This window comes from Hippopotamus amphibius, chromosome 14 (assembly GCF_030028045.1).
Source record: "Hippopotamus amphibius kiboko isolate mHipAmp2 chromosome 14, mHipAmp2.hap2, whole genome shotgun sequence".
NCBI classification, from domain to species: Eukaryota; Metazoa; Chordata; class Mammalia; order Artiodactyla; family Hippopotamidae; genus Hippopotamus; species Hippopotamus amphibius.
The window spans coordinates 56,806,384-56,816,337 of record NC_080199.1 but is presented as its reverse complement, the minus strand read 5'-3'; the positions used below and the strand labels follow the sequence as shown (position 1 = coordinate 56,816,337).

At 39.0% G+C, this 9,954-nt stretch overlaps 1 protein-coding gene across 1 annotated transcript; it reads right to left on the bottom strand.

The window, feature by feature from the left end:
• Window positions 1-583: 583 nt before the first annotated feature.
• On the bottom strand, window positions 584-9,063 carry FAM216B (family with sequence similarity 216 member B). The gene is made up of 5 exons (XM_057707997.1): window positions 9,000-9,063; window positions 7,076-7,187; window positions 4,721-4,841; window positions 2,763-3,013; window positions 584-648 (listed from the first exon to the last, which is right to left on the bottom strand). The coding sequence occupies exons 2-4, from the start codon at window positions 7,172-7,174 to the stop codon at window positions 2,796-2,798; spliced, it is 438 nt and encodes a 145-aa protein (XP_057563980.1). The 5' UTR covers window positions 7,175-7,187; window positions 9,000-9,063; the 3' UTR covers window positions 584-648; window positions 2,763-2,795.
• Window positions 9,064-9,954: the final 891 nt, after the last annotated feature.

Here is a 9,954-nt window from a genome sequence, read left to right as displayed (position 1 = left end):
CGGACATGTACCTATATCATGATTGTGGTGGTGGTTTCGTGACTGCATGCGTTTGTCAAGACTTATTGATCTTTGAGTGCATTTATTGCATATAAATTATACCTCAATAAAATTGTTTAAAAGAAGAAAAATGCTAAGTGCCACAGAGTAAAAAACTGAAGTAATTCAAGTTTGTTTTCTTGTCTTTATGATCATGGTGTAATCATTGTTCATTCAAAACCTATTGTTTAAAGGCAAGAATACGTAGTACTACAGTGGTTGGAGATATGTGAGCTGATAGGATTTTGGAGTTCTCTGAATTAGTTTCCATGCAGAATAAAATGATTATTAAAGGAAAATCAATAAAAATGTGTTACTTTGAAGCTTACATATATATTATTAAAACTCAGTGGTAACCTCAGCAATTGTTTAGACCTTAGACCAACAAAAGATTTTTGGTAAAGGAACATTTCACCACTCATATTGTTTAGAGTTTCTGGCTTATGGTGCTAATGTAAGGCAGACCAACCTTTAATCAGTTTTATTATTGTTTTAAAATCCTTTCCAGACAATGCACCCCTATTGCTGGCACCCGAATGAAGTGCTCCTCTCCACTGTTCTTAATAAACTACTGCTACTCCTCACTAGTAGGTCTGGCATCCTGGGACCCTAGAATAACAACACAAATTCATAAGCCAGTCTGATTTGCAAAATCTTTCAACATTTTATAATTATTCAAGAAGTATTATTGATTACCTACCACAGACCAGGTGCTGTTTTAGTTACTAGTAATTTCACTGAAAATGGTCAGTGATCTCAAGGACTTTAAATTCTGATGATGTCCGTTGACATTGGCAAGCAATAGAGTCTCCAACAGGTCAAAGTAGTAGACTTTCCTAAAAGTGACAGTTTGTCCTTTGTTTCTCTTTGATCATCTTTCTCAGCATCCTCCCAGGTGAGCATCTTTCTTCCAACACCACAACCAATCATATTCCTCATAAGCTTTGTGTGTGGGGCTCAAGAGGTGGGACATTATCTTCTCAGAAGGGAGATCCAACAAATGGGACTTTCTCCACCAACTTAGATTTATTTGTTCTTTCGTGCCTTGTAACATTCACCCGACAGTAGCTTTCAAAATCCCTCTGTCGGAAACAAGGTATTTCTGAAGTTTTTGATGTAGGGATGCAGCTCAGAATTATAAGTGGCCTCCTTGATATTCTGCATCACTAGCTAAGGTTTACACAGCAAATATCTGTGCCCATCAAGAAAAAGGTCTAAGATAAGAGTGCATGCAAGAAGTTCAAAAGGATAAAAGCTCCATTGTGGAAACAATGGGAAGGTTAATACAGGCCAAGTTAGGTCAACCACAAACCTCTGTGCCTTAAGAGGGCTACCCTATAGCCCACCCCAGTTCCATTTGATTTTATTTTTCTTCTTTTAAGCCTACCTAACCATTCTTAACTAGAACCATAGAGCTACTTAGAGGACATGAATCAGGGCCCAGATTCACAGAGGTCAGGAAGCTTCTTTATGATTAAGTGAATGAGCCCAGCAAGGTCAGCATTGGCTTACCCAAGTCTTCCTGCCCAACATGTACCCTTGTCCCTCCCAAAGAAAAGTAGAACAGATCTCAGAACCAGTACTGGGAGTTTTCAGAATCTCATAAGAACTGTTACATCTTCTATGTTAACAGTTTCAGAGAGAAGATAATAATCATCAGTGGATTTTTTTCTTCTCATAATATTGCAGCATCTTCCTTTCAGATCAATGTTAGCATATTCCTTATCAAGCAAGTTAATACTCCATCTCAACCAACTCCCTTTTTGTAGGCTTGACAAAGTCATTGAATAATTTGATGAGAGAAGAGGTGGAACATTTAGAAGTTAGATGAAAAAAGGCATTTTAAAATTTTGACTTTCTGTGAGCACTGGTGACTTCTTAATACAAAACAATCACTAGTGATGTAACTATTAAATGTAACTAACATAATACTCAACCATTTTTTTTTTGATGATCTGACTCACTATTATCTTGTTTTTTGCCTATTTGTGTAGTCTTAAAATGATTAAGGCCATAGAAAGGATGGACTTGAGATCCATTCTTTGGGGCTGTTTCTTCTGCTGCTGAGACTGTATCTTCAGCTGCCAGGGGAAGATGTGTGTGTGAATCCTCTTACCTGTGTCAAGGTCAGTTACAGCTGTGTACAGTGAACCCAGCTGTAGCAGGTTGATAAGTCCAAATTTCAAGAGGACACAAAGTGACTGAGTTAGGCAAGAACCAGAAGATTTAGGGCCAAATTGAATGTTGTTGTTTGATGGGGAAGTCGAGTGGAAGGAGGACATGGAAAGGTATAGTCTAGTAGCTGCTGAGATGATATGGTCCAGAAGCCCTGCATGCCCAGTGTTCCCTCTGTGTTGGTTTGTGTATGTCCAAAATGCACAGTAGGGGGCTTGCAAAATTGTTCACTGAGTGACAGAGGACCTGAACCCTCTGGTCACTTGTGCCCTTCCACTGTTCTTGGGATTCCTTTGGGATGTTCTAATAATTAGAGTCTAATTCAAAGGAAACTTTTACTTTGAAAGGTTCAAAAGTCATTTTACTTGACAGATTATATGTGGAATGAAAGGCTTGCTTACTGTTAGCTCCACTGCTCTTAAGCCTCTCAACTTGTTCTTGCTGGTAAAATGTATGTGAATGGAAGAGATTATTTCTAGGTATGGGGTATGTATTAGATGTTATTCTTTTATTCATTCATAGTCAACAAATATGTACTAAATACTCACTAGATGCTAGGGGAACTTGGGTGAACCACCTGTTCAGAGCTTGTGCAAAGCTTTGGTCCTGAGGGATTGGAGCCCTGTGCTTTGGGCCCTGAGTGGAACCACAAACACAGGTAGTGATGAGGGCCGCGTTCTTGTCCTGCCTGAGGCTCCCTGGGGGGCGATTCTATGAGGATCTGCCTTGGCTGAGGCTTTTTTGGTTGAATCTCTGAGTACAGCAGCACAAGCCCAGGCCTCCTGTTGAGTAATATAGCCTGGAGGGAAGGGATGAGAAAAACTTCAAAGTCAACAGTTTCACAAAGCAAACAATTCAGCAAATATCCACATATGCACAAAATTCCTTCTATTTTGTAGGGTAGAAACAATTATGTTTAGCATACTCAGATTGTATAATTTTTCAGGATATGAAGTATATTTTTCTTCGGTTGCATTTCTCATTTAATGAGTTAATAAATAGTCATTGATTAACATGACAGATTATTTGGAAAGGGTCTTGAGCCATGAGGAATCTTCACATGAACTGCTTATCTTCAATTTCAAAACTTTCTTCAATTAGAAACAGATATGTTCAATCTCTCTCAGTTTTTAAAGTGCAGTCTGCAGACCATGCACTAGGGATACATTTAGCTGAGGCCACATTTAATGAAACTGTTTAAAAATGCAGATTTCTGACTCTGTTCCGAAGAACTTCTGAGTCAGAAACACAGAGAGTCAGGCCTGGAAGTCTGTATTTTAATAACATAGACAGGTGGGTTTTATGTACACTAAACATTGCATATCTCTGTTTCTGGTTTCATTGGCCTCTATGCAATTTCACTCTGCAAACAAAGCTACCAGATGATGCCTCTGCAACCCTTCAGACAAGCATGGGGACCAGGCTGAATCCTGGTTCTGCCATTTACTAGTTGCATGGCCCTGGTCAAGTTGTTTAACTTACCCATGCTCAATTTCCATTTCTGTAAAATGTGGGTTATAAAGCCACCATGTAGAGGTGTTTGAGTTTTAAATAAGACAATACATGCAAAGTGCTTAGAACCATGCCTGGCACATAGGAAGCCCTAATAAAAGATAGCTATTGTTGTTATTGTTCTTGATATTAAATCATTCGCAAAAACCATGTTTTCCTTTTGTGCAAATACAGGAACAACACTAATAAGGTAGATGTGCTAGTGCCAAGTAAGTGTTTGCAATAGAAAGGCTCTGTTGCCGTTAGGAGAGGATTGTAATAAGGGGGAGCCAGAGGCTGAAAACATCTCCTAGAAGAAAAGGGATTTAATCACTGCACCTTTCTGTAGGCTGTTAATGATCGTCTGTGAAGCTTTTTCACAACTGTTCTTTTATTTGTGCTTCATAAAACCCTGTGAGGTTGGTGGAAGAAGAGAGATGGCAGAGCGTGGGGTGAAGATACATGATCTTTGGGGGTGGAGGTCCTGACATTTACTGTCTGTATGATCTTCATCAAGTTATATAACCTGTCTGAGCTGCAGTTTCCCACAACAGTGAAGTGGGGGTGGGGGGGTGGGAAGGAGATAGTCTATGTAGAGCTCCTACCACAGTGTTGGAAACATGGTAAATAAGAAATGTAACTTATTGCTGTGAGTCAAACAAACGTTTCAGTCTGCACAGCCAGCAATGGGCTGAGCAGTGGTTTGAGCCTAGACCATCTGCCTAAGCCCATTGCCACTTCTACTAGACCAAGTTCTTGTAAATCTCAGAGAGTTTTTGATATTTTATAACGAACCATACTCCAATTTCTTTAAGCCCTCTTAATTTCCCCATAAAACCTTGCTTCTTATTATCAGAGATCGTCATTTTTAAATTGATCTGCCAACCATGTTGATAAAATAGCAGGCTGACAGAGGCCATTCTACTTGAATTACTTATCTGGAGACTTGACTTCCAGCTGTCGCATACAAGTCCCTTCCCGAGATGCCTGGTTCAGGTCAGATAGTTCAACTCACCAAGCAGCTGGTGTTGCTGAAGGCTGTGAATGTAGCGGGTCTGCAGGGCCTCCCACTGGGGCCTGGGGTTGTAAATCCTCATGATGCTGTAAAAGTAGCGCTGCTGCCCTTGGGTTAGGTCCTGTCAGAGCAGAGCAGGTGATTTTGATGAGTCAGTGGAGTTCGATAGGATTAGAGTGTGATGTATTCAAAGCTGACTTCCACAGAAATAAGTTGCTTCTCCCTCCCTCTCTCCATCTCTCTCCACCTCTCTCTCTCTCTCTGTTTTCTCTCACCTCCCTTAGTTTAGTTAAACAGTCTTCCACTGACGTGTAATGGTGAAAGTTAGTTAAAAAAGGATTCTAGGTAAGTAGGTCAAAGTATTAGGCTGAGGGAGATCCAAGGATTTTTCAGTGTCTTATAACTGTACTGATCTATTACAGTCCTTGTTGAGGAAGGTAGGCTATGAAAATCTACACAGGCCCTGAAGTGTGTCAGGCCTCTGGAGGGTAAAAGATAACTTTCCACTGAGAGTTCTCAGTAGCAGTGGAGAGAGCTAAATAGATAAGTAGATGGGTAATGTGATAGGGTTCAAGTCGTTAGTGAAAAGGACCTTTCCACTAAAGGTGCTGTGAAAACAGAGAAGGAAAACAAGCTCTGTGTTAGCAGTCAAGGAAGCTTCCTGAAAGAGATAACCAACACATCTGAGTCTTCCAGGTGAGGAAGGATTCCATTAAGGGATTAAAATACTGGTTCTCAAAGGACATCAGCATCACCTAGGAATTTGTTAAAAATGCAGATTCTCAGGCCTCACCCCAGACCTACGGAATCAGAAACTCTCGAAGGTGGGGCCCAGCACTCTGGTGCCCTCCAGGTGGTTTTGATACATGCACAGTAAAATTTGGGAACCACTGGACTAGAAGAAAAAGAAAGGCTGATTAGAGGGAAAAAGTGGTACAAATTTTCTTATGGGGCACAAAATATCTGAATATATCGGAAACTAGACTTTCGACATTTTTTTAGTTTAACCAGCATATAGAGTCTAAGCTGGAGAAGCCTCTAGAATAAGGTAGGGGAAGACCATGGAAGCCTTTTATGCTACACTAAGAGTTTAAAGATTACCTTTTATGTGAGGAACTGTTGGTCTTTATTTAAAGCAGTGGTTATCAACACAAGTGATTTTAACCCTCAAGGGATGTTTGGCAATGCCTGGAGAAATTTTTGGTTGTCACAAATGGTGGGAGGGAGGACGGATCCCACTGGCATTCAGTTGGCTAGAGGCCGGGGATGCTGCTGAACGTACTACAGAGCACGAGGCAGCCTCCCAGCCCCCATCAACCAAGAATGAGGCAGCCCCAGATGCCATCTTTTAAGCTGACCAGATCTGCATTTTACAAAGATCACTCTGGCCCTACTGTGGAGAATGGCCTTAAGGGAAGACAGACCACTGGTAGGGAGACCATTTAGAAAGCTACCATCTAGTGCTAGGGAGGAACAAGAAGGGCTGGACTACAATTACCTTTATATACCTGACATACCATAAGCGCTTACTATATGGACATGGAAAAACAGAGATAGTGCCATCAACATTTTAGAAAAATCAAGATAAAATAAGTTCACCTTAGGCTAAAAAAATTCAAAACAATGACAGAATTTCAAAACTAGTTGATAACCATGTAGTAAAAACTAAAGTTAAGATAATTATATATAAGCTAAGTGAATTTTACCTGCTAGAAATTTTGTGAAGTTGAAATCTGTGAGTCAGATTTTTTTTTAAGGTCTAGAGACCTTAAACTTGATATTAAAAATATGTTCAGAGGGAAAGTAGCTGAGCCAGGTCCTTCACACTTTGAGACATCATTTCAGCTTTACAGTTTCTGAATTGCATGTTTTAAAAGATAATATATTTGAAGAAGAGAATAGATCCCTAATTAAGCCTTTTCAAGTGATTGCGAACAATATAACATGAAAATTGCAAGCCATTTCAAGAGCAAAGCTCCAGAGTGCAATGGGAGTTTCCATTATATAAGATAAAGCTTTAAAAGTTATGGTTTTATTTTACAAGGAAAAAAAATGCCTAGTTCTTTTCCTTAGTAGAACTCTCGACCTCCTAAACAAGTAGTAACAGATAGCATTTTTAATATTCTCATGCTTAGCCTTCCTTGAGGGAAAGGAAGAGCTTCTGAAGTGGGATGGGTGTAGAATTAGATCATCCAAGTGCCCATTCATTCTCTCACACAAACTGTGGACGTGCACTGAGGGCCTCCGTTGGGCCCAGTGTTCTCCCTAATTCCAGGCAAACAAAGAACCAAGAAGTCCGCAATGCTTGAAGAAGAGATGGAGAAGGTTCCTTCGTCTATGAATAATATGCTGTACCTTCAGCAATGAAGTGCCAGAGGCAGAGGGAGGGACTCGAATGCAAGGAATGTGAGGAACATTCTGTAGCTTTTGTTGTCTTTTCCATTTTTCACCCATCTTTATCCTGTACCTCCAAGGAACAAAAAAACATAACATAAAATTTCATTTTGTTCAACCAGTTTTGGAAATGCACCTAAGTAAGTAAGCAAACAAGTAAATAAATAAACAGGTAAATATTATTTATTTCAAGGGAGAAGACATTTTCTCAAATGTTTTCATGGAATTAGACCTCACCAGACTTAGTTCTCCACTATTCCCAATTCTCATCGCTTACTTAGCGAGGGATTAATTCAGAGCCATTTGTCTCTCTGTTTCACTCTGCATTTGGAACAGGTGGGTTGTAAAACCACACCAGGTCATAACAGTTATTGCTTGATAATTGTAAATAATAATTATTACTTTATCTGATTCTAAAAGTAATATATGTCATTTTGAAATTTTGGAAAAATTTAAAAATTGAAGAGGAAATAAGGTCATCCATAATTTAACAGTTCATAACTTTTGTTGGCATTTGATTGATTCCGTTTATAATTTTTTCCCCGTGCACATCATGTGTGATTTTAGAACAGGGAGATCATACTCTGTGTGTTATGCCCCTTCCCAGAACATTAAATATCCTTGGAAAATATGATTTATCGTGGCAGTATAGTGTATCTTTTCATCATTCTCCATTTCTTGCACATTCAGATTTGCAATTTTCCAGCCTTGTACTATAAAAGAAGCTATTAAATCTAGCCACACTTCTAACCTGACAAAGACAGAATGAAGGAGCCACACATGCTATGAGTAAGTCTTGTTTCCTTTCCATGTAATTTAGGGTTTAGAATCTGAGGTGTATAGAATAATTTAAAACTTAACAATCAAGGAAGAATAGACATATTGGAATAGTGTTGCCAAGGCAGAGTGGAAGGTGGAAACCCCTAACATTTTCTCCTCTGCTCACTTCTTTGCCCTTGACAACGACACCTACCTCATTGGGTTGTTTGATTACCTGAGAGTTTTTTTTAAATTCATTTTATTGAAGTATAGTTGATTTACAATGTGGTGTTAATTTTTGCAGTGCAGCAAAGTGATTCAGTTATACATATATATGCATTCTTTTTCATATTCTCTTCCACTATGATTTATCACAGGGTATTGAATATAGTTCCCTATGCTCTACAGTAGGACCTTGCTGTTTATCCATTCTATATAGAATGTGATTAACTGAGATTTGAATACAGAAAGCTCTCATTAGGCCAGTTCCTCCTCTCTCCACTATCCTGTTGTATGCTCACATGAGCACATGGGCGCACACACAACAGTACGCACACTTAAGAAGGATTTTAATGTGTGAGGAAACTCTAGTTCCGAGTTTACAGAGCTAAGGCTTAGATCTTCCAGAAGAGAAGTTTCTTAGGAAAACATCAGTCAACATCTTTGTGTGTCTTGTTTCCACTATATAACCTTATAAATTAAACTATAAATATTTTATTCAATACTGCTTTCCTTCAATGTGCACTCCAGAAACCATACCAACCAAGATATACTCTTTTAATATTGTCCATGATAGAAGCCTATACTCTGTCCTGTAATCAGATCATCTCAATATCCCTTCTCCCATTTTCCAGCTCCGTAGAGCAGAACATAAATATTCTTCAAAGCTGGGAAGATTTCTTCTCTCCCCAAATAGCATAAGGAAATCACTGACGATCTTTCTTGGAGCAACAATTCATGTGTGCTTTTCTTGGACTGTTGCTGAGGAAATCCATCTTACCTATTCAAGTGGTCTGTACTTGATAAAGTTTGATTAAAATGCTTGCAGAATTCAGGAAGGAAAACTCTATTAAAAAAAGCAAACAAATCAGAAACAAAAAGACAGATTTACTTAAAAGAAACTTACCCTTTATTGTAATCTCCCCTTTTAAAAAGCTGGTATTCATTTTCAATGTAGTTTTCTTGTAGGGTCTCTTTCTTCATGCGGTGGTGGCAGTAAAATTCAGTTTGTTGATAAGTTGATATCCAAGCAACGTCATGTGATGAAACAAAGAACTGGGGAAATTTGGCTGCATGCCTTTCCCTGCTTCTGGACAACATTCAGCTGCACAATTTAATCTTTTTTCTTCCAAATTTTGTATCTAATCAAGTGTCAACTTTTAAATCTACCATATCTGCGTTATATGCAGACATGGGGGAGAAAAGTGCATGGAGACAGAGAGGCTGAATATTAAAGGTCAAGAAATCCATCAGGGCAACAGGCCATTACATGTACTTCTCAGATTTGGGGTCAATAACCCCCATTCCTGCTGCTCAGAATGATGAAGGAACAATTCCGAAATGTAGAGGTACAGGCATACATTTGACTGTGGTAATCTGTGGAGTTGTCCCATATGTTAAGATATTGTTTCTTTATTAATTTTTGGAGGAGTATGATATTCTCCATGTTTGATCTTGAATAGAGGCTGCATGATAATGAACTTATGGCGCGAGATTCTTGCCTACACTGACATCAGCATAAGCCTCACATTTTAACCTGACTCATGGGAGCAATCTTTTCCCTTCCTCAGGGCTACCGTTATTACTACAGACTTCTTTCTTTCTTGCTAATCCTCTCCCTGAATGCCAGATTATCTGCAAAAACGAAGAGTTCTTGGGGAAAATGGAAGAAGAAATAGCAAAAGAAAACCACGAATTCAAAATTCTTAGGAGGCTAAGGGGAAGGAAAATACAGGGAGATGAAAGTGATGAATTGTATAGCTTAAAAAAGAAAGGACGCAACACACAAAATTCACATTTTTTCCCCCAAGAATTTAAATGCAGACCTTCTGGGGAATAAATATGGAACAAAGTAAGAGTCT